The following is a 24,674-nucleotide window of genomic DNA, read 5'->3' as shown; positions in this document are numbered from 1 at the left end:
AAAATAAAAAAAAGGATCATCGTGATTTATTCACGCTCATGCCATCTCAGATGTGCTTGACTTTCTTTCTTCTGCAGAACAAGAACGAATATTTTTATAAGAATATCTCAGCTTTGTAGGTCCATACAATGCAAGTGAATGGTGGCCAGAACTTTAAAGCTCCAAAAAGTACATAAAGGCAGCATGAAAATAATCCATATGACTCCAGTGGTTTAATCCATGTCTTCAGAAATGATCTAATCGATTTTGGGTGAGAACAAACTAAAGTATAACTCCTTTTTTCACTGTATATTTTGCCATTGCAGTCTCTAGGCACCATCATGATTTCAAGCTCAATTACTCTTCCATGTGCTTGACGCATTCGCAGAGCGCTAGATGGCACTAGGAAGTGTATTCAAGCCTGAAATCATGATCTCTATGGAGAATGATGTCAAGATTTATAATGAAAAGGAGTTACAATCTGTTCTGTATCTATCTGTTCTCACCCAAAACCCACTGGATCGCTTCAGCAGATGCGGATTAAACCTCTGGAGACATATGGATTGCTTTTATTCTGCCTTTATATGCTTTTTAGAGCTTCAAAGTTCCTTCCACCATTCACTTGCATTGCATGGACCTACAGAGCTGAGGTATTCTTCTAAAAAAATCTTCATTTGTGTTCATCAGAATTGAAGTCATACACATCTGGGATGGCATGAGGGTTAGTAAATGAGAGAATTGTCAATTTCAGGTGAACTTTTCCTTTAAAGCTGTACTCTACAACTTACAGCGAATCCATAACTCGCTTCAGGTGATCCTTGCTTCTCTATTTTTTATCCTGACGTGTATATTTGTCCTCGTTTCCTCCCGGAGTTGATGCTATCTCATCAACATGCCTACCAGCAGGATTGGTGTCCATCACAGCTGGTTCCCTATTACTCTTTCATTCATTCATTTTTTATAATGACTCAGGATGGCCATACCAATGGACTCACCAAGGGAGAGTTATATTCTAATCTAGATATATTATATTTCTATTTATTTATTTGCAAACCACCATCGAGTAATTTTAAATTGTGAACTTCCATTTAAAATACAGACACTTTATATCAGTCCTTGTGGAAGGTAAATAAATACATTTAGTCATTAAAGGCAAACCTTGTCCTGTGGAGTACCAGACAAGAGGATGTTACACAATATATAGTAGGACTATACTCAATTTGTATAAACAATTTCTTAGCAAATGTAATAAACCTAAACTGTTAAAGACATTATACAACAACTTGCGTTATATTCAAAATCAAGCCTCTGGATTTGTGCTGTGCTGTCTCCACCTAAAGGAGAATGATGGATTTGACAATAATTGTAGAATACAAAAATAAATACATATAAAATAATCATATATTTAAAATACAAATATAATACAAAATAAAAACACAATAAAAGAAAGAAAAAGGGATCAGAGGTATCATTATAAAGATTGATTTATTTGAAATGAATGACAGTTGGATATGAAAGTCTTCAAACACTGGTGCAAACGATCAACAAAATGATCTGTTGTTTGTCACTTTACACAACTGGTTAGAACAAACCTTAGGTTTTCAAGGCATTGATTGCTTTCATCACTTCTTCCTTTAACCCCTCATGCTTGTTTATGATGCCATATACCAGAATGAGCACTGAAGCAATGCCGAGAATACCAACAACAACACTAAAAAGAAACAGTACAATACTGTAAAGCAGCAAAACTATGCCGTAAATCAACAGTACTATGCCAATGACACCGGAAATACACAGGAGAATATCAGATGGCAGGAAAGCACTCTCCTTTGCACTGTAGGAAAATAATGAAAGGAAAATAAAATTGTTAATATTATTGATTCTTTATGATTCTAGAGCACATAGTGTACAAATGTGTACACACATGTGTAAAGTCGACTTGCACTATACTTAAGTAATACTGGCATTATATTCATGTTGTTTAGCCAGAGTGAGTCTGGTTTCTCCCAAGGTTATTTTTCTCCATTAACCAACATCTTATGGAGTTTTGTGTTCCTTGCAACAGTCGCCTTCGGCTTACTCACTGGGGTTATAAATACAATTATTATTTAATTACTTATTTTTAAACACAATTCCCAAACACATTGATGACTCTAAGACTTTATAGATATTACAGTCTAATTTTCTGTTAATGCCTGATCTTCTGTGAAGCTGCTTTGAAACGACGTGTGTTGTGAAAAGCGCTATACAAATAAAAATGACTTGACTTGACATAGAGCAATGTAGGTTTACAAATTTTCAGTCAATAGTGGAAGCAGTGTCCAAAATTAACACTAGTGCCGGTGCAAGCAAAAATTGGCTTTGGCGAGTGAGGACATCTAAGGTTTCTCGCCAGAACGAACGGCACGGTCCAAGCTGAATTGTTCGAACGATGATCTGACCCTCTATGACTTAAATCCCAAATGCATTTCAAATATGTACTTCATTTATATTAATGCAACCAAAATATCAAGCCACAAAACAACAACATTAGGAACAAAATTACGATGGTTCTCTTACGCGCATTTTGAGATCGTTGCAGTTGCATGGTGGCAGGGGCGGTTCTAGAGGACCCCTCCCCGCCCCCCATTTTTATGCTTATTTGTATTACTTATTTGTAATCCTTCTGACTTCTAATGTTATATAAAGATAAAGCAAACAAAGACAATGCCCAAAAGGCTTTAACAAGATAATTATACAAAACATGCACATGTGGTATAACAGTTTTGAAACAGTATTATTTGAATAGAAAAAGTAACAGATGGTGTGAATGCAGCATGCAAATAAAGATCTTTACACCATTAACTATGAATTTCTAAAAGCAACAGTGCTACAGCAGAACATCTCTTGCATAAACTGATGTATGAAAAACAAAAATAATTTTTACACAAGTAAACAAACTTTTGACTGACCTTTGACCCTTCCCCTGAAGCTCTTGCTGGGTGTTTATGGGACGAGACCTTGAATTGTCTCTCTCTTCAGAGTAATCTGATCCGCGGCATCTCAAGGGTGCTATTTTGGCGGTTAATAATGGTCGGTTGTTCCTTTCAAAACATATAAAGGTTTTTTGTCTTTTATGAAAAAAATCTGTAAAACAACTATGACATTCTAGCAAGCTCTACAATTAAAGCAAAATAAACACTTAAATTTCACCACATATTATTTCTTCTGATGTTACAGTGGACTCAAAGTTGGAAACTTTAAAATCTGGGATTTAAAATCTTACTTAAAAAAATCTAAGATGAAAAACATCATCTGGTGAGTGAATCATGCAAAATCTACAGTATGACAGCGCGGCAGGAATCAATATTAAATGGTATTTCAATTAGAAAGTAACAAAGATGTGAATGAAGAAATGTACAACATTATTAGGAATTTCTAAAAGCAACAATGCTTCTGCAGAACACATCTTACATATATTAATGATGTATAAAAACAGTGAATGAACTGCTGACCTGAAGTATATGGGACGAGACATTGAATCATCACTCTTATCAGACAGCACTGATTGTGTCGGGGATGGTGACTTTAGCCGATCATTCCTGTCAGAATTAATTAGGGGTTTAGTTTCATTTACATATTTGGATGTCTGAGCTTTTTTCCATCTCTGAATTTTACATAAAAAGTATGTCAAACAAATATGACACTCTAGAAAGATCTACAACTACAGCAAAATAAACACTTACATTTCACTAAATACTATTACTTCTGATGTTATATATAGTGGACTCAAAGTTGGAAACTTGGAATAAAAATCTTAATTAAAATTCTAGATAAAAAATAAAAAAAATCAAAGATGAAAAACGGCTTTCTTGCTCATGTGATATTGCTTATTTATGCAAAATGTACAGTATGACAGCCCGGCAGGAATCAATATTAGTGCTGCCAGTCAATTCAAATTTTTAATCATGATTAATCACACAATTTTTTACAGTTAATTGTGAAAGTGCTGAAATTTTACTCTACATGCACTACTTTCCGTGTTGAAATGCACAAAACAAAACAATATGTAACAATAATGCATTAAAACATATATTAACATTTTCCAAACAAAGCCTTCCACGGTGTAAAGACAGAAATGCCCTAAAATAGCACCAATTCAAGTAACATTACTAACTTGGAGATTGACTAATTAAAAAAACTATGCAACCTTAGGTTGCATATTCATTGCAATATGCATTAAATCTTGAAAACTCTCATCCTCCATAGAATGTGGCTATCTGCTTTGCTATAGCAATCCAGCAGCCGCATTCATGATTCGCATCAGGGCGTCAATGCCAGCATCAAGCACCGCTTTAAACTCCACATGAAAAGCACTTGCATTGTATTAATAGTTAAGACTTAACGTGCTTCTGTGGTAATGAAATTGAGCCTTACACAGGCTGTAAAATACAGAAGCGCTGTTGTGTGTGTGTTTGTGGTGTTAAATGGCATTTCAATTACAAAGTAATAAATAGTGTCAATGAAGAAATTTGCAACATTATTAAGAATTTCTAAATGCAACAATGCGACTGTAGAAGTTAGAACACAGCTTACATATACTAATGATTAATTAAAAAACAGTTATTATTTTAGACAAGATAATAAACCTCGGACCTGAAGTTTATGGGACGAAACATTGAATCATCACTCTTAAAAGACAGATGTGATGTTGTCGGGGAATAAACTTCAGACCTCATGTTGTCATATTCTGGTTTGTAACAACTTATCACATCGTCATATGGTGGGATATGACACGAATATCTCGGTGGATCTGGACTGTTTAGAAAGAAAGAACAATGGTTTAAAATGGGTAAGCACAATGATGACCCATTACAGAACAGTGACATAGTAAATACTTTTCCTACTGAATTTTGAGGGTAAAATATGAGAAACTAAGGCAATTTCCCACTCCACAAACTCAGTAAAATGAACCTGCCTTTTTGCCATTTTACAACTTTGAGACACTGTTTCAAACATTTTAATTTAAACATTTATTTATTTCCCTAAATGAACACATCACAAAGTCTGCAAAACTCTCAAGTAATGGACCTTAAGCCTAAAAGACACAGATTCATATTTTTGTCATAACATATCAATAGAATCATTTCTCACCATTCACCAAGAAACCTGGGTCTCGATGAAAGCAAGTCCATGTTGATTGAATCCGGGTCTTGAAAATGGAACATTGAGTCATTAATATGGTTAAAATATGGTTACTGTAGAAACAACCATGGTAAATTTTTCTTTGGTTGAGGTTTTTCAACATATAATAGTTGAACTAGTTACTGAAGTAACACCATGGTAAATTCTGTGGTAAGTATGGTTTACTACATGGTTTCTGTAGTATAATTTTGGAGTGTTTAAAAGGCAGAAATGTGAAGCTTATAATTTTATAAAAACACTTTAATCTTAACACATTATTTGAACTGTAAAGTTGTTTAAATCATCGCTTTTGCAGGATTATCTATAGTCAGGACATTAATAACGTGAAATATTACTATTAAAAATGATCAGAACTTCTTAAACTACTGCAAAGAATTCTCATCAAAAAATCCTCCACGTGCAGCAATGACAGCTTTGCAGATCCTTGGCGTTCTAGCTGTCATTTTGTCCAGATACTCAGGTGGCATTTCACCCCACACTTCCTGTAGCACTTGCCATAGATGTGGCTGTCTTGTCGGGCACTTCTCACGCACCTTACAGTCTAGCTGATCCCACAAAAGGTCAATGGGATTAAGATCCATAACACTCTTTTCCAATTATCTGTTGTCCAATGTCTGTGTTTCTTTGCCCACTCTAACATTTCCTTTTTGTTTTTCTGTTTCAAAAGTGGCTTTTTCTCTGCAATTCTTCCCATAAGGCCTGCACCCCTGAGTCTTCTCTTTACTGTTGTACATGAAACTGGTGTTGAGCAGGTAGAATTCAATGAAGCTGTCAGCTGAAGATGTGTGAGGCGTCCATTTCTCAAACTAGAGACTCTGGGAGGTCACGTGATGCCATGCAAGAAGCAGACATGTGAACGACGAGCTCTGTGCACTTTGCAAAATTTTTTATTATTGTCACTATAATCTGGTGAAATTCGATACACCCAGTTACACATTTGCTCTTTGAGGTAAAACATGGCAAAGAAGTCAAAATCATCAGGCTCTGGAGACATTAAAAGACACTTACATGTTCAGGATGAAAGCCCGACAGGCCTACAGACCGAAGACTCGATTTGGATGGCGCGGGTGGAGAAGAGATCCAGCGTCAGTTGTCCAACATATCGGCGATGACAACGAAGGTTCTTGCTGACTTGGAGGATCTCGCTGTAATACGTCGATCAAGTTAGTTACAAGAGTGTCAGATGCTGAGAAACAAATCGATTATTTTGAGTCTTCGGAGAGGGAATTAACCGCTAATCTGCCCGCGACCAAAGTTGATCTGGAACGTATTCTTGAAAAGCTTGAAGATCTTGAGAATAGAAGCCGCAGGAATAATGTCAGAATTGTTGGAATTCCTGAGCATGAGGAGGGCAGAGATATGATGAAATTCCTAGATGAGCTCTTGCCGAGTCTGCTCGACATAACAGGCCACAAGCTGGAAATCGAGCGAGCTCACAGAGTCCCTGCTCAGAGATCTGCTGAGGGAGACAGGCCCCGATCAATCCTGGCCAAATTTCTGAGGTCATCCGATAAAGATCTCATGTTGCGCCAGGCGAGGAGCAAAGGAAAATTTTCTTGGAGGAATCATAATATTTTCTTGTTCCCGAACTTTGCAAGTTCGACAAGAGAGAAACGTGATTGGTTCATGGAATGCAAGAAACTCTTGCATCAGCGTAAGATCACTTTTGCATTGATGTTCCCGGCCAAACTGAGAATAGAAACGAAGGACGGTCACAAAGTATTTACATGTCCCAAACAGGCAATGTCTTTTATAGAATCAATGGGTGAGTAAACCATTGGATATTTCTCATGTGAGTGGGTCAACTCGCTGTACTTATTCTGGCTTTTGAGGAAGTTCCGCCTAGTGGCTGGAGTTTGTTTTGTGTATAACACTTTCCTTAAAGAAGTTTTTGCATTGACGAAAGATTACATTTGCATGGAAGTTCCCGGCCAGTTTGAGAGTGGACACTACGGATGACCGCAAAATATCTACATGCTCACACAAAGGATGTCTTTTATAAAGTTGACGGATTGAGTAAGTCATGCTATATACTTTTATGCGGCCTCCGCGTGAATTGACTTGACCATCCGGGGAACCGGGATGTCGGTTTTGTTTCTTTTTGTGTTGGCTCTGCCTAGCGGCTGGAGCTTGTTCCGTTTACGGGACACTGGAATGATTACGTCAAAACAGGAGACTTTAATCTTTTGATGGATTCAGTCCTTGATCATAGTGAAGCAAAAGTGTGAAAGCCCCCTAGAGCAACATTGATGCTTCACAGGATGTGTAAAAATCTTGGTCTTACAGATATTTGGAGACTTTTAAACCCATCTGGTAGGGATTATACATTTTTTTCATCAGTCCATAAGATTTATTCCAGAATAGATTTTTTTTTTTTTTTTTTTTGATATCCAAGTCCCTCATTTCATCTGTTGTTGATTGCTCAATTGGAAATATCTTAGTCTCAGATCATGCCCTGGTGAGTTTAGAATTGGTGCCACATACGGAGAAAAAGAAATCATGTAGTTGGCGCCTTAATGTGTCCCTTTTGCAAAATCCTGAATTCCAACAAATGTTAAAGACTGAAATCAGTGTTTATATGGAGACCAACTGGTCCACAGTATCCACTGTGGGCGTGGCTTGGGAGGCACTTAAGGCAGTTCTTAGGGGCTGGATCATACAGTATGCCTCATTCACCAAAAAATCCAAAGCATGAGAACTTGTGGAGTTGGAAGGAAATATTAAAAATGCAGAAGCAGAGCTGAAGTGCCGTTTGTCATCTGATGGCCTCAGAGAATTGACTCGATTGAAATACATATATAATACTATTTTGTCGCTGAAAGTGGAGTTTTGGCTATTCAGGGCAAGACAGTCATACTTTGAGTCGGGGGACAAAGCAGGAAAACTTTTGGCTAGATATATAAACCAGAGAGAGTCTTTATCTACCATTCCCTCAGTGAAATCTGCTGGTGGTGAATATTTACCTCAGCCATTGATATTAATAATGCTTTTAAAGAATTCTACTTTGATCTCTATAGTTCCACGTCTATAGTTCTTGAACTTTGTGAAACCATTAGAACTCCCTAAACTGACGAATGAGAAATGATCTTGATTCTGAGATAACCTTGGAGGAGCTTGGCGAGGTTATTAAGGCCTTACCTACAGGCAAGACTCCGGGGCCTGACGGCTTTGCCGCTGAGTTTTTCAAATCTTATGCTACAGAACTGGCTCCACTTCTGCTAGAAGTTTATACTGAATCATTAAAGAATGGAAAGCTTCCTCCAACCATGACACAAGCCCGGATCAGTCTGATTCTTAAAAAGGACAAAGATCCAAGCGAGTGTAAAAGTTACCGTCCAATTTCCCTGATCTAGTTAGATGTAAAAATGTTGTCAATAATTCTGGCTAATCGATTAAGTAAAGTTATGACATCTCTTATACATATAGATCAGGTGGGGTTTATTCGAGGCCGTAGCTCTTCTGATAACATTAGGCATCTCATCAATATCATGTGGTCAGTAGCGAATGAACAGTCTCCGGTGACTGCCATCTCACTTGATGCCGAAAAGGCATTTGATATGATAGAATGGGATTATCTTTTTAAGGTTTTGGAAATATACGGGTTCGGGAGTACATTTATTGGATGGATTAAGTTACTTTATAGACACCCTGTAGCGGCGGTACAAACAATTGGATTAATTTCAGATTATTTTACTCTGGATAGGGGCACCCGGCAGGGTTGCCCTCTTTCCCCATTATTGTTCTGTCTTGTCCTGGAACCATTAGCAACCACGATAAGAAAGGAGGATGATTTTCCAAGGGTGGTGGCGGTAGGTATGGCGCATAAACTCTTGCTTTACGCACATGATATTTTATTATTTGTCTCTGACCCCAGTAGATCTTTGCCTTGTCTCCACAGAATTATTAATTCCTTTTCTAAGTTTTCAGGATATTGAGTCAACTGGTCTAAATCCGAAGCTTTGGCTCTGACAGCACACTGCCCAGAAACGGCTTTCCAGCCGGGTGCTTTCCAGTGGCCCAAACAGGGCATTAAGTATTTGGGTATTTTATTTCCAGCAAATTTGTGTGATTTAGTTAGAGTTAATTTTGACCCCTTAATAAAACGGTTTTCGAGCGATGTGGGCAGGTGGGCTTCATTACATTTATCTATGATTGGGAAGGTGAGTTGTATTCCAAAATTAAATTACTTACTGCAGTCTCTCCCTGTGGATGTCCCCCTCTCTTATTTCAAGCAATTTGATAGCATAGCAAAGTCTTTCATTTGGAATGGTAAGCGTCCCAAATTACATTTCAATAAGTTACATAGGCCGATTGACAAAGGTGGGCTAGGCCTACCCAAGATTTTATTTTATTATTATGCATTTCGGTCTCAGACATCTGGCTCATTGGTCGCTTCCACCTGAGAGAGCCCCTCTCAAGTTCTGTATAGAACAGGAAGTTCTTGCCCCTATTTCACTACTTCAGAGCCTTTCTATCAAATTAATCGGAGAAGCTAAGTTACATCCCGTTATCTCGCACTTGAACCCGGTATGCACAAAAGTGTCCAGACTGTTTAATTCTTAAATTTTGTTTAAATGTTGCCTCGAGCATTTGGCTGAACCCCAAATTATGCATCAACAAGTCCCCTTTTTGCTGGTCAGAGTGGATTGGGAGGGGGGTTACTACACTCCTGTATGAGAAAGGATCTCAACACTCCATTCAAAATTTGGTTAAACTTTTTGGGATTCCTAGATCTCAATTCTATAAGTATTTACAGCTGCGCCACCTGCTCTGTACTGTTTTTGGGAGTGGTGATTTTGACTCTGGGAGTGGTGATTACTGCTTTTGGAAAAGGTCATGAGGCATCGGTGTATTACTCCCTGCTAATTCAGAGTCTGGGGGATGGAACTTCGACTTCTCTTAAGAGATTATGGGAGAAAGATCTAAATTTGGTATTGGAGGAGGGAGAGTGGGCTAGGATTCTAAAAAACGTCAAATCTCCATCTAGAGACGCAAGGGTTTGCCTCATGCAATTTAAGATTTTACATAGAGTCTATTGGACCCCCTCTAGATTGTATAGGCTTGGTCTTAAAGACACACCCACCTGCTGGCGATGTCAATCGGAAGATGGAGACACAACCCATGTCTTTTGGGGATGTGTTAAAATGCAAGAATTTTGGATGAGGATTCAGAGTTTTATGTGCGAGGTTTTGGCCTCTCAAATTTTATTTTGCCCCAGACTCTGTATCTTGGGAGATGGGGCAGTCATTAATTTGGAGAATAAGCACATGAAAAACTGGGTCCTAACTAGTGTTATGATCGCCAGACAGATCACTTTGAGGAGTAGGAAGTCGGCTGGAGCGCCCCCGTTTCAGGAGTGGTGTTCAGAGATGGCCAGAGTGGCAGCTCTTGAGGAGGGGGTATCCAGAAGACTGGGGAGTCTGGACATGTTTGTAAAGAAGTGGGGCAGATATCTGTCTTTTTTGGAAGGCTCTCGGGGAGGGACAGTGGAGAGAGAGGTGTAGGGATTTTATGTGTGTGATTGTTTATTTATTTTATTTTTTTAATTAATTAATTTATTTATTTATTTTTGTTGTGTGTCTATGGTTGTGTGACCACTGGGGTGTTGTTGGGGGTCTTGGGTGGGGGGGTGTTGTAGTGGGGGTTGGATATTGATTCTGTATATGTGTGTTCTGCTATTTATATATAATGGTTGAATCAATAAAAAATATTAATTGCAATAAAAAATAAATAAATAAATAAATAAATAACTAGAGACTCTGATGTACTTATCCTCTTGTTTAGTTGTACATCTGGCCTTCCACATCTCTTTCTGTCCTTGTTAGAGCCAGTTGTCCTTTGTCTTTGAAGACTGTAGTGTACACCTTTGTATGAAATATTCAGTTTTTTGGCAATTTCAAGCATTATATAGACTTCATTCCTCAAAACAATGATTGACTGAAGAGTTTCTAGAGAAAACTGTTTCTTTTTTGCCATTTTTGACCTAATATTGACCTTAAGACATGCCAGTCTATTGCATAGTGTGGCAACTCAAACACAAAGACAATGTTAAGCTTCATTTAACGAACCAAATAGCTTTCAACTGTGTTTGATATAATGGCAAGTGATTTTCTAGTACCAAATTAGCAATTTAGCATGATTACTCAAGGATAAGGTGCTGGAGTGATGGCTGCTGGAAATGGGGCCTGTCGAGATTTGATCAAAAATGACTTTTTTTTTTTTTTTTTTTTTCAAATAGTGATTGTGTTTTTTACATCAGTAATGTCCTGACTATACTGTGGGGAATTAAAAGTAACAATTTCCTTCCGAAACAGCTAAATCTGTACATTATTCCAAACTTTTGGCCGCCTACTCATGCTATTATAAACAATGCAAAGAAGACCGCTTAGTAGTGAGTTTTTATTATGGGATTTAACTTTTTCTTTTTTTTTTTTTTTTTATCGAAAAAGAATCGAAAAACATTAGTCTGGAATCGACCAAAACCAGGAAACGGAGTCGATTCCTAAATTTCTGGAATCGAACAGCCCTCATTTTTGACATGACCAAGTTTAGCAATTACTCGCTTGTGTGCAGAAAAGTGAAAAACAGATTACATTATAACCCTATTTGTTAATAGTCCTACAATTACCTTCTAAAATATATTAAACATCTGGACATTTCTGGTTAACATAATACGCCCAATATCGTAGCAAAAGTGTTGACATGTGACCGTATTTCCTAAATCCAAAACAAACGCAACTTATTTTCATACATCATTACTCAGATTGATCTACTTACAGATCTGCCTGCGGGGTGTCTCTTCTGTCTATTTTGAAGTGTTATTCAGGACAAATCCTGCTGTACACTTCACAGACTGCTTTCAGTTTATTCGCCGTGTTTTTACATACACGTACTGTACAAGAGATAATTTAGTAGAGACGGGCCACTTCTATCCAAATGAATGGGAGGAATTGGAACGCTCAACCAAGAAGCTTTAGCGACCAACTATCACCGGATATAGAAAGGAAGTCCCGCCTTCCAGGTAAAACAACCAATCACCTTTTAGATACAGACATCGCCTGTCAATCAACTCTCTAACGCGCATGCACATTAGTTATACAAGCCGGGAAAATTGCGTGTTTTAGCGTAGGATGATGTAAAGATGCACAATTTATGATTCCAATATTATAAAATTTTATTGCTGGATTTAAATGCGTTATTTGATCGTAATATTGACCAATCGTTTTTTATATTTCGGTCTTGCCCCATTCAAGTACATGAGAGCTGAACTGGTATGACTGGGAATATCCTTCCGAGATCGTTTAAAAAACGGCCGACAGTGGACTGACTTGCTATAAAAACTTTAACAGCCCAACAACACCGTTAGAGGTCTTGGTCGTTTCAACATTTTGTAAAGTTCTATAAACTTTCAGCCTTCCACGCCAACAAATGTCCAACTTTCTAGTATCCCAACACTAATTAGCATTTTACATTTTGTGTAAGATTTATGTAGTATGAAGGAAACCACACGTTTATGTCAAATGTGTTGTCTTATTTGTGACAACATATTTACAGTTGAAGTCAGAAGTTTACATACACCTTAGCCAAATACATTTAAACTCAGTTTTTCACAATTCCTGACATTTAATCATAGAAAACATTCCCTGTCTTAGGTCAGTTAGGATCACTACTTTATTATAAGAATGTGAAATGTCTGAATAATAGTAGAGAGAATGATTTATTTCAGCTTTTATTTCTTTCATCACATTCCCAGTGGGTCAGAAGTTCACATACACTTTGTTAGTATTTGGTAGCATTGCCTTTAAATTGTTTAACTTGGGTCAAACATTTTGGGCAGCCTTCCACAAGCTTCTCACAATAAGTTTCTGGAATTTTGGCCCATTCCTCCAGACAGAACTGGTGTAACTGTGTCAGGTTTGAAGGCCTCCTTGCTCGCACATGCTTTTTCAGTTCTGCCCACAAATTTTCTATCGGACTGAGGTCAGGGCTTTGTGATGGCCACTTCAATACCTTGCCTTTGTTGTCCTTAAGCCATTTTGCCACAATTTTGGAGGTATGCTTGAGGTCATTGACCCATTTGCGACAAGCTTTAACTTCCTGCCTGATGTCTTGAGATGTTGCTTCAATATATCCACATCATTTTCCTTCCTCATGATGCCATCTGTTTTGTGATGGGCACCAGTCCCTCCTGCAGCAAAGCATTCCCACAACATGATGCTGCCACCCCCATGCTTCACGGTTGGGATGGTGTTCTTCAGATTGCAAGCCTCACCCTTTTTCCTCCAAACATAACGATGGTCATTATGGCCAAACAGTTCATTTATTGTTTCATCAGACCAGAGGACATTTCTCCAAAAAGTAAGATCTTTGTCCCCATGTGCACTTACAAACTGTAGTCTGGCTTTTTTATGGTGGTTTTGGAGCAGTGACTTCTTCCTTGCTGAGCAGCTTTTCAGGTTATGTCGATATAGGACTCGTTTTACTGTGGATATAGATACTTGTCTACATGTTTCCTCCAGCATCTTCACAAGGTCCTTTGCTGTTGTTCTGGGATTGATTTGCACTTTTCGCACCAAACTACGTTCATCTCTAGGAGACAGAATGTGTTTCTTTCCTGAGCGGTATGATAGCTGTGTGGTCCCATGGTGTTTATACTTGCGTACTATTGTTTGTACAGATGAACGTGGTAACTTCAGGCATTTGAAAATTGCTCCAAAGGATGAACCAGACTTGTGGAGGTCCACAATTTGTTTCCTGAGGTCTTGGCTGATTTCTTTTGATTTCCCCATGATGTCAAGCAAGGAGGCACCGAGTTTGAAGGTTGGCCTTAAAATACATCCACAGGTACACCTCTAATTCAGTACACCTCCTATCAGAAGCTAGTTGGCTAATTGTCTAAAGGCTTGACATCATTTTCTGGAATTTTCCAAGATGCTTAAAGGCACAGTTAACTTAGTTTATGTAAACTTCTGACCCACTGGAATTGTGATATAGTCAAATAAAAGTGAAACAATCTGTCTGTAAATAACTGTTGGACAAATTACTCATGTCATGCACAAAGTAGATGTCCTAAAGACTTGCCAAAACTATAGTTTGATAATATTAAATCTGTGGAGTAGTTTTGATGACTTCAACCTAAGCGTATGTAAACTTCTGGCTTCAGCTGTAAATGCAATACAAGTAAACACATCATTTCATGTTAAATTATATTATCTAAAAACATTGAAATCATCTAAAAACATAAAAAAAAGGTCCTAAATAAATGAAGAGCACAAAAATATAATTTAAGAGTTTATTATTTTTTTTATTTTAACCTGATTTTACAAAAGACACCACAAATCTACAACAATTGTAATCTTATCAGTAAATTATTCAACAAAAAACCCATTTGAATAATGGCTTGAGTTCTGCTCATTACTAAAACTCAAATCAACACACCAACACCACTAACACCTGGCATTCTGAGATTTTGGACAGAGCTTGCCTTTTTTGTGGAAGGAGACAATTACTGTACCACACAATTTTATAAGATTACATGCGTCTCCATAGTTATTTTGTTTTTTAATCCTGTTTTTCTTTTTTTATAACCATCATCCAAAACTGTCTGTTAAAAACATGACAAGTTATCAATGTCTAAAATGATCGATATGTATCACTTTCAACATTGAGCAAATGGGTTAACAGCAGTAAAGGGATGGCGTGAGCATTTCAGAAGGCAGAACGCGCAGAATGACGCGTGACACATTCGGAGGCCCGCGATCTGACCGTTCAACACCTCGTTGTGACTGGAGACCAAAGGGATGTTCTCTCCCTTCTATTTCAGATTATTATTTTGCGTGTGTTAATCATCATCATCATCAGTGTTTAATTGGGGTGGGCTGCCATCACTAGTGGCAGTGAAGATTTTCTTGCTGGATTTTTGCACATGGTCTTCGTTTCTTTTCTCCAGGGCTTCAATCTGTAGAAAGACAATTCGAAAAGGCTTAATGTGCACTGCATGTCCATAAACAAACAAAAGCACACATATTTAAATTAGAGATATTTTAATTTGCCCAAATACCACCACCAATAAAAAAAAAAGTTTGTACGTTGGGTCTTTTCCAATTGAAAAAAAAAAAAAAAAAAACCTTGTCATGAGCCTATTTATGCTATTGTGTGTCACTTTTCTGACATCATATGTCTTTAGAAATAACAGGTAACAGACATTTGAAGGCCTTACCTGGGCTAAGAAATCAGCCTCATTATCACTGTTGATCTGCAGTCCAGACACAGTGTTGAACAGCTCGAATACATTCAGAGCTTCCGCCACACCAGCTTTCTGGAAAAACTAGATAGCAGAGCATTCAATAATTACCACATACCTGCTTTTGGGATATCAGCATCTCTCCATAAGGCATATGTCAACAAATGTTTCTTTTGATTCCTCTAATGAACCACAAGTTGGTTTGTATACTTACTGTGGCCACGTTCCGACAGTCCCGGAAGAGGAACTCCAGACCGTGAGGGTGAGTGGGCTCTATGGACTGGCTCACATCAATGAACCAAACCTTCAGGATGAAAACAAGAATATAACTTATGGTTTCTTGAGCGATTTAAAAGCTCCAAAAAAACATTATGGTTGAAAGTGATGGCAAAGGAATGTACAGTTTAATTAAAGAACAAACGAAAAGCCTCGTTTCTTCGTGCAGAATATAAAATGGTTCATTATAAAGACCAAAATATGTCCGAAATTGGCTGTCATACAAACCTGTCCATCATGCCAAAGCATGTTGTATTCACTTAAATCAGCGTGAACCAGTTTACAGTCTTGATAGAGTCGCTGCATCATCTGTAGTGTAAAAAATTCGATAACATGAGTAAGGCATTTCTACCTAAAATTCACATAGCTAATTACACAAATTTAAGCTTAGCTTACAGGTATGAATCCCATCCTGCTTCTGGAAGTATTTTTCACATTCATTTTTTCCATTGGGATTTCATTAAGTACTTCATAATAGTGCTGGGCGATGTAGCTACAAAAATGATATCTCTACATTTTTCAGCCCGTTGACGATTTTCAATATATCTCTTGAAAATTATGTATTAGCTCTGAAACGGCTCAAAAGTGGGTTTAAATAAGAGGAACCATCATTTCATCCAAACGATGCCATTGTAGTTTCAGTTTTCACTAAATAAACACAAAGGAGCATGAGATTTAACCATTTTCATTTATATGAACTTTTATATTTATATTTGACATACAATAATACATTGTAGCTTAATAACAAGCTATATTTACTTTCATTTATTTTTACTAAAGCAAATGTTTTGTGTGATTGAACAAAGTGTGCAAAAACTACTCCACTTATTTTTTGAAACCCAGTTGAATATTGCATACTACTAAATTATTACTGTGGGACCTAGTCAAGTTTATTATTATAACTGTTACGAGACCCTGCTCTTTAGCTTCTGTTGATTCCTGTGTGAGGCTGCCAATCAGATGTGGGCAGAGACTCTAACCAGCAACACCTGAAGTCCTGCTTATTTAAGAGGTGCTGGCTGCACTTCACGGCAGCTGCTGCCCCAGGAAACCTGCTCCAGTGTTTAATGTTTGTTTGCTGTTGTTTTGATTTATTTTCTTTACTTTAAAAGTATGGTGAGTTTCTAGCTTCTGTTTAGTTAATATAGACTACAGTAGTAAGAGTGGATAAGAAAGCTGACCTGGAAGATTATTTTTCTGTGTTTGTTTTTTTTTTTTTCAACGGGAGGTAGTAAGATTTCTTAACTCTCAGTTATTTTACAGTTTAATTTAGTCAGCTCACCTGTCCTTGTTTGGTTAGTCATGGTTTTATTTATTGTTTTTTTTTTTTTAACCATGACCATTGCGACCTTTTTGTTTTTAACTTTTGCCGACTTCTTATGTTGGTCCCAAACTTGTCGTAACATAATATGATACTTATTAATTATTATTATTTTGTGGATTTGATTTGTTATATATATATATAAAAGTAATATATTTCTGTCCTATTTACTTCACCTTCATCTGGAGCTTTTATTTTGACACTGAAAGTACAGTGTGTAGTTTACAATGTTCCACATCTGGTGAAATGTTGTCAAATCGTTTTGTGTTATACTGTGCCACGTTTGTAGATTTGTATAATAATTTTTAGCGGTTACTAATGTTTGGAATTGCGTGAGTGCTTTAACATACAGTACTTCCCTTTCACAATACATGTCAACTGCTCTAAAAACACGAGCCCCATGAGTGCACAGAACAGTACATCACCCACACACAGACCATGTTTATCGGTCTTTAATCGCTGACTTTTGCAGTATTACACCGATCAGCCACAACCTTAAAACCACCTGCCTAATATTGTATATCGTTTCCATCCACAGAACTGCCGCTCACTGGTTGTTTTTTGTTTATGGCACCATTCTGAGTAAATTCTAGAGACTGTTGTGCATTAAAGTCCCAGGAGATCAGCAGTTACAGAACTACTCAAATCAGCCCGTCTGGCCCCAACAGTGCATATAAAATCATGCAGATACGGGTCAGGAGCTTCAGTTAATGTTCACATCAACCACCAGAATGGGTAAAAAATTTGATCTCAGTGATTTGGAGCATGGCATGATTGTTGGTGCCAGACGGGCTGGTTTGATTACTTCTGTAACTGCTGATCTCCTGGGATTTTCATGCTCAACCTTCTCTAGAATTTACTCAGAATGGTGCCAAAAACAAAAAAACATCCAGTGAGCGGCAGTTCTGCAGATGGAAATGCCTTGTTGATGAGAGAGGTCAACAGAGAATGGCCAGATTGGTTCGAACTGACAAAGTCTACGGTAACTCAGATAACCGCTCTGTACAATTGTGGTAAGAAGAATATAATCTCAGAATGCTATTCTGAGATGCGGGTTGTTGTTGTATTGGCAGCATGAGGTGGACCTACACAATTTTAGGCAGGTGTTTTTAATGTTGTGGATAATCCCATCTGATCATATTGCTATTTTGGTGTTATTTGAATTAATTGTGCAGCCCTGAAGGATCGTGAAATTATCTACTGATACACTCTTGATAAAACTTAATGGCCAAACAGAAAGCACATTAAATCTCGCCCAGCCCTACTTCATAAAGGACTTTTAAGCCATGAACCAAACAAACCAACCGAGGTGAACCACAACATTACAAACTTTGATTTAAAGCGTAAAAGTATTTGGAAATCGGACAAAAAAAAACAAGTCTATAATACCATGAAGCACTGCAAATGACAATCAAATTAAAAACAAAAGAAGAATAGAAGAAAAATATACAAGATGTTTGAGAGTGTAGGGAGACTCTCCCCACAGTGTCATTCACAGTGCATCATGGGAGTGGTCGGTAGCTGCAGAGCTCTCGTCGTGGTTTGTTTGCTGCAATTCTGTGACTGTTTTTTCCCACTCAGGATCATGGGTAGTGTAGTTCTTCACCAGGAATTTCACTATTAAATATGATTGTTAAAAAATGAGGTTGAAATAACGTGGACTGATGGCTTCAGCAGGAGCATATACAATCGATTAACCATCAGAGATTGCGGTAAGTCTGTCTATAAAGATGTACGTTATCGTTAAAAATAAATTCCCCTATGGAAAGTAATTATGGAATTTGTACTTCCAGAACCAGACTGTTGCGCTCCGTTGTGTAATTTTAACAAACTCACGTTTAGAACTTGATAATATGCTTTTTTCATATCTTCAGAGTTCAGTATGACATCCTTCAATTTAGGTGCAGGCACGTGGTCGTGGCCAATGAATGACATCACAAGGATGTGCTTCTTCAGTATCACCACCTCTGGGCACGGGATCCCTGCTTTCTTCATCCTACATGTACAAATACAAATATGTGTAAAGAAAAAAAAATTACATAAAGAGAATGAAAACAAAGAGATTAAACAATATTCTGTTCCAGTGTAATCTTAATTAATCTGAAGCATTTAACTACAGCAGAAAATCTACTCAGTCAACATTCACTTTCATTGCATGGAAAAAGATGACTAACATCTTCTTTACTGAATGATGACAGAATGTTCATTTTAGGGGGAACTATCCCTTTAAATATATCAAGTGTCTACACTTCAAATCTGTGTGTCACCTGGTGAGATTGTGCATCTCCTTCTCTGCCCACAGGTGGATAATTTTGCGAGGATTCAGCTTGCTGAAGCGGTCTTTGAAGCGGTAGTCATCCTTGATGTATTTGTCCCTGTTCTTAAACTCATTCAGGGTGGTCTTGAAAACTTTGAGCACACACTTCTCTGGAACGATCTTCTCTTCAAAGCTACAGCAGATGAGCAAAAGTTATGAGAGTTGTGTAGCTTAATGCGCTTGTGTTGACTAAGACTTTTCTGGTAACTCAAAGTCTTCCACTGAGCTCACCTTCCTCCATCAGCATGGAACACCACCGACTCTTTTCCTGTGCTGATACAGCCATTAATGTTCTCCAGTATCCCAGCATTCACCATTTTGTACATCAGCAGTCTGGTTCTGGGGTCAACAGCTTGTTCCTAAGCAAATAAAGTACACTGATTAGTCCTTAAATATATAGACACACAGCATACAAGTTGACAGTTTAAAAGAACACATTACATTAATCTAAAGTAGGTAAGTATTTACTCTGCCACTTATATATTCAAAGAGTTTGAAAACCAAACCAAACCAATGAGAAAAAAAAACATCTTTAGATTTAAAATTTCTTAAATCTTCAGATTCTTAAAGTATGGTTCAAGAGTCAAATTTCTCACAGCAGTCGAGTGCTCCTTCTTCTCATGCAGTCGAGCGCTGCGGCGCTGTTCTGTGTCACAGTGGCGTTTCAGAGCGTTGTACACCTTGTTGGAGAGCTTCAGGTCCATGCCGATCCCATCACCCACCTGCACTTCTGGAGCAAACTGAGGAAAATGGATTGAAAGATGGAGAAGGGAAATTTAAATTCTTCTTGTTCAAAAACTTAACATAATCACATTTTATGGATGTTCTTTTGGGCTGAGTGTTGACTAGTCTTACATTGTCCATGCGTGCTGTGTTCTTCCGTCCACAGACCTCCTCATCGTGTTTGGTGGTGATGTTCTTGCCTTTCCCAACAAAGCCTTTTTTGGGGGTGGTTGTTGGCTTATCTGAGTAAATCAAATATGGTCCGGTCAAAAACTACTAACTGCTAAGTAGTGTTGAGAACCGGTTCCATTTCAATCAAATGACTTCAATGCTTTCAGCTCTGTTAAAGGTTTTCGAATGTGCATTCTTCAGCCAAGACCAGAAGAGTCTGATTCCTGTATGAATGACTCTTGAGACTGTTCTTTTGAATCTACAGGACAAAACATAAAGCACGACCAGTGTAGTCTGATTCCTGAACGAATGACTCTTTTGAGCCTGTTCTTTTTAATGAATCAAAAACATACAGCATGACCGGTGAAGCTTAATTTCTGAACGCATGACTCTTTTGAGACCGTTCTTTAGAATCTACAGGGCGAAACATCCAGCGTGACCAGTGAAGTCTGATTCCTGAATGAATGACTCTTTTGAGCCGGTTCTTTTTAATGAATCAAAAACATACAGCATGACCGGTGTAGCCTGATTCCAGAAAGAATGACTCTTTTGAGCCGGTTCTTTTTACTGAATCAAAAAGGTACAATGCGAAACATACAGTGTGACCAGTGTAGTCCGATACCTGAACAAATGACTCTTATGAGTCGGTTCTTTTGATCCTGCACCACAAAACATACAAACGTGTACCGATACCGAACAAATGACTCATCAGCCCGTTCCTTTAAGAGAATCAAAAACCTACTGATCCACAAGTAATTAATTTTGTCTTGTCTGACATGAAATGAACTAGAGTTAGTTTTAGCGATTAATCGGTGCCGATATTTGCTTTCTGGAAATATTGTTATCGGCAAAAATCTATTGTGATAGTTAGATCAAATAAGAGTCCCCTATGTATTTCAGGCTTGTATATACTTAAAAGTTCCACATTATGCACAAAATCTTAATTTTTCTGGTTATTTTGGTACTTTTGGTTGAACAATAAACTGCATCTGGGGTTTTATTAATTTAGGACTCTTTGTCTGTTTCTGTCAAAGTAAGGAATGACTATGATTTTTTTTTGACATTCTGTAAATCTATCAGAATCAGACAATTAATCGGTTATCGGCCTTTTCCACCACCTTAGTTATCAGTATATGCTAAATCCACTATCGGCTGAACACTAAAATTAACCAAGAATTCTGAATAATTACTGGATGGTTATTGATATGACAATGTGTAGTTAAAGATTGACATTATGAGTTTTGTTGTATTTAGTGGTATTTTATAAAAATGAATGAATGAATAAAATATCTTAATCAAAAAGTAAGAACCTGTTCTGGTAAAATATAGTAGACTGCTGAGGGCAGTAAATCCAACAAGACTTGCTTTTCTTATTTTCAAATATTTCTTCCTCAAAAGTACACAAAGAATTGTTAATGGAACCAGAACTGTTTTTTGGGGGGGATTTTTTCCCCTTTTTCTCCCAATTTGGAATGCCCAATTACCAACGTGCTTTTAAGTCCTTGTGGTCGCGTAGTGATTCGCCTCAGTCCGGGTGGTGGAGGACGAATCCCAGTTGCCTCTGCATCTGAGATCGTCAACCCGCGCATCTTATCATGTGGCTTGTTGAGTGCGTTGCCACGGAGACATAGCACGTGTGGAGGCTTCACACCATCCACCGCGGCAACCACGCTCAACTCACCACGCACCCCACCGAGAACGAACCACATTATAGCGATCACGAGGAGGTTACCCCATGTGATTCTACCCTCCCTAGCAACCGGGCCAATTTGGTTGGTTAAGAGACCTGGCTGGAGTCACTTAGCACGCCCTGGGATTCGAACTAGTGAACTCCAGGGGTGGTAGCCTGCATCTTTACCACTGAGCTACCCAGGCCCCCTGTGGAACCAGAATTGTTAAGAGGAATCGGAACTGGAATTGTTAAATTCCATACGATTCCCATCCCTACTGCTAAGTAATGAAAACACACAAACAATAAGACAGGGTAATTGATTTTAAGTGTTGCACAAATGAGCTCTCACCAGCTCTGTACGGGTCATGGCGAGTGTCTTGCCAGTCAACCTCATCCTCAGTGCTGTCACTGTCCTCATATGGATGAACCATGCGGTAGTTCTCAAAGGATATGGAGACTGTAGATATGAACATGTTGAGTTAACATGAAAAAAAAAAAAAAAGTCAAAGAGATGGTTAATTCAGTACAAAGCATTTACTTTTAATTTCTGCCTAGAAACACACAAGCTGGTTTTTACCTTTGCTGTCTCCATTGAACTTCTTTTCCTCTCTGCGCAGCTGCGTATCAAACTCACGATCAAACTGCATCTGCAGCATCTGGGCCAGAATCAGATCGCTGGACGTGTCTGTTTCAGGAGTGCAGGTGAGGTCCAGATCAGTACTGAAACTAATATGAAGGATACATGCGAATTGTGTTTTAGTAACCAGATATTATTTTCAACAAATAGACTCCTGGACTAAAATAACTTTTAAATTGAATACAAGTACTAAAAGAGACTAGGCTTAGTATAGTTGACCATCTTATGGTTTGTGCAATTGATATCACTGCCAAGAGGCATTATACCACTATTGACTACATTTAAATCCAAGAAGCTGGGGTGTTTGAACCATTTTCCATGGTTATAATACATTTAGTAGATTTGTGAGACTCACTCTGGGTCTGGGAAAGAGTTGCCCTCCTCATGCAGCTGTCTGGCCAGCTGCTCACTCATAACATCAGCCAGAGAGCAGGGCAACGGTGCCAGGGTGGGAGCGCCCCAAGGGCTCTGGAAGAAGATTTTTTTAAATGAATCTCTTTAAAATACTGTTAGAGAACCCAATAAAATCATACCTTCATCTTTAGTCTGGAAAATCTGTCAAATCACATGTCTGACCATTTTAAGAGTTGCCTAATTTGAAATTTGGGAGCTGACATTTACAGATCATCCAATGTGGCAGGACAATTGCTGTCTTTATTCCTAAAATAAGTCTCAGGCATTCTAATATTTGTCTGACCAAGTCATTAAGCGTACAAATGATGACTCAAGAGTTTCAAGTCCACATACTAAACATTTTCTTACAGAAGTGCAACACACACCTTTCTACAGCTTGCTTCACCTATAAACATTCCTAGTACATTTTACTACCTTACTATTTCCATTTTGTTCTATTCAAATCCATTCAAACCAGTGTTGGGTAAGTTACTCTAAAAAAAAATAAAGTAATGAATTACTAACTACTAATAAACATCTTCTACAGTGTAATTAGATTACTATACTAATTACTCTGTCTGAAAAGTAATTGCATTACTTGTTACTTTCTTAAACCCTTATCAACATCAACCAGATGAAAAATACAAGGATAGAGATGAAACTGTTCTTTTAATTGTTTCAAATCAATCATATAAAATTAAATAAATTATTCATGAACTGACCAAAGAATTGAAAGGGGCAGCGTTAAATTAGAAAACATAAATTTTAACATTAGACATTACATTTCCATTTTAAATTCACTATTGTTTTATATAGAACTGTTCTATAGTCTGTACAGTATTTAATGCAATTACATCAGAAGTAACTGTAATTAAATTACTGAAAAATTACGAGTAATCCCTTACTTTTCAATGAAAAAATAATTTAACTACAGTAATTAATTACTTAGTAATGCATTATACCCAACACTGATTCAAACACAAAACCTAGCAACTGGGTAAAGTTCATTACCATGTTAACATGTCTGTCTGACTTGTGGACATGTCAGACAGATTTACAGTCATTACTCACCCTCTTTTATAATGGCTGAAAGGCCCTGTACTAAACCAAGTCATATTCTACATCTGGTTGGACTTTTACCCACATAATTTGATTGTCAGATGACATGGCATCGCTTTAAAACTTTTAAAAGTGTAAAGAAATCTCACCTTTGTCTCTTTTGTAGATACTTCAAGTTGATCCATGTTTGCTGTTGTTGACAGAATGTTTAGATTCAAACAGAAAAAGCGGGTTTAGCTGCGTTTCGGGGAGATAATTTCAATAAAGGTTCGTTAATATCGACTTTAATCTTTAATGTAATACTAAGTATGACTATCTTTGACCAAGATGGCTAAAAAAGTGACGACTGTAAGTCAGCTAAAAATAAGTGCGAGAGACAACCTACAATGACGTCATACGTTCTGTTTTTCAAAATACAGGTAAACAAATAGAAAAAGAAAATAAAACATTTCACAAGGATGAATACATTTTTAATAATCTACAGAGACGTGCTTTTCTTTTTATGCAATATATAGTATTGTATTTAATAATACAATTTACATTTGAATTTGTGAAATAACAATGCCTTACATTACACCAGAAAACAGATTTTCTTCTTTATGATATAAAAAGGTGTAGAAGTAATTTTTAAAATAATAATTGTAATAATAATAATAATAATTATAATTATTATTATTTATTAGTAGTACTAGTATTGTT

General features: G+C 37.5%; 2 protein-coding genes across 4 annotated transcripts; both read right to left on the bottom strand.

Annotated features, from left to right (window-relative positions):
• Positions 1-1,445: 1,445 nt before the first annotated feature.
• On the bottom strand, positions 1,446-12,107 carry LOC127434447 (uncharacterized). 3 transcript variants are annotated; one of them, XM_051687216.1, is made up of 7 exons: positions 11,941-12,107; positions 10,936-11,027; positions 5,113-5,171; positions 4,615-4,776; positions 3,474-3,560; positions 2,931-3,062; positions 1,446-1,813 (listed from the first exon to the last, which is right to left on the bottom strand). In XM_051687216.1, exons 3-7 carry the CDS (start codon positions 5,151-5,153, stop codon positions 1,573-1,575), a joined length of 663 nt encoding a protein of 220 aa, XP_051543176.1. In that variant the 5' UTR covers positions 5,154-5,171; positions 10,936-11,027; positions 11,941-12,107; the 3' UTR covers positions 1,446-1,572. The 3 variants fall into 3 exon arrangements, with proteins under 3 accessions (XP_051543176.1, XP_051543175.1, XP_051543174.1); XM_051687215.1 differs by lacking the exon at positions 10,936-11,027 and having other exon boundaries at positions 5,113-5,170; positions 11,941-12,106; XM_051687214.1 differs by lacking the exons at positions 10,936-11,027; positions 11,941-12,107 and having other exon boundaries at positions 5,113-10,914.
• Positions 12,108-14,441: 2,334 nt separating this feature from the next.
• Positions 14,442-24,357, bottom strand: LOC127434432 (serine/threonine-protein kinase RIO3-like). The gene is made up of 13 exons (XM_051687188.1): positions 24,125-24,357; positions 22,879-22,991; positions 22,464-22,612; positions 22,236-22,343; positions 20,176-20,285; positions 19,917-20,060; positions 19,552-19,679; positions 19,271-19,453; positions 18,840-18,999; positions 15,911-15,991; positions 15,621-15,710; positions 15,383-15,490; positions 14,442-15,121 (listed from the first exon to the last, which is right to left on the bottom strand). The coding sequence occupies exons 1-13, from the start codon at positions 24,158-24,160 to the stop codon at positions 15,005-15,007; spliced, it is 1,527 nt and encodes a 508-aa protein (XP_051543148.1). The 5' UTR covers positions 24,161-24,357; the 3' UTR covers positions 14,442-15,004.
• Positions 24,358-24,674: the final 317 nt, after the last annotated feature.

The sequence above is a fragment of the Myxocyprinus asiaticus genome, chromosome 44 (genome assembly GCF_019703515.2).
Source record: "Myxocyprinus asiaticus isolate MX2 ecotype Aquarium Trade chromosome 44, UBuf_Myxa_2, whole genome shotgun sequence".
Classification (NCBI taxonomy): Eukaryota; Metazoa; Chordata; class Actinopteri; order Cypriniformes; family Catostomidae; genus Myxocyprinus; species Myxocyprinus asiaticus.
Note: the sequence above shows the minus strand (reverse complement) of the source record. Positions and strands in the feature narration are given on the sequence as shown.

What these genes read in the sequence shown, in the direction of transcription:
- LOC127434447 (XM_051687214.1), bottom strand. Translation starts at nt 5,186, where the DNA reads ATGTTCCATTTTCAAGACCCGGATTCAATCAACATGGACTTGCTTTCA. An exon ending in TTTCGTCCCATAAACTTCAG is followed by an intron (nt 3,561 to 4,614) that starts GTCCGAGGTTTA and finishes TAATTCTGACAG; the next exon opens with GAATGATCGGCTAAAGTCAC. An exon ending in TCTCGTCCCATATACTTCAG is followed by an intron (nt 3,063 to 3,473) that starts GTCAGCAGTTCA and finishes ATGTTTTGAAAG; the next exon opens with GAACAACCGACCATTATTAA.
- LOC127434432 (XM_051687188.1), bottom strand. Translation starts at nt 24,160, where the DNA reads ATGGATCAACTTGAAGTATCTACAAAAGAGACAAAG. An exon ending in AGAAGGAGCACTCGACTGCT is followed by an intron (nt 19,680 to 19,916) that starts GTGAGAAATTTG and finishes TTATTTGCTTAG; the next exon opens with GAACAAGCTGTTGACCCCAG. An exon ending in CATATTATCAAGTTCTAAAC is followed by an intron (nt 15,992 to 18,839) that starts GTGAGTTTGTTA and finishes TTTACACTACAG; the next exon opens with ATGATGCAGCGACTCTATCA.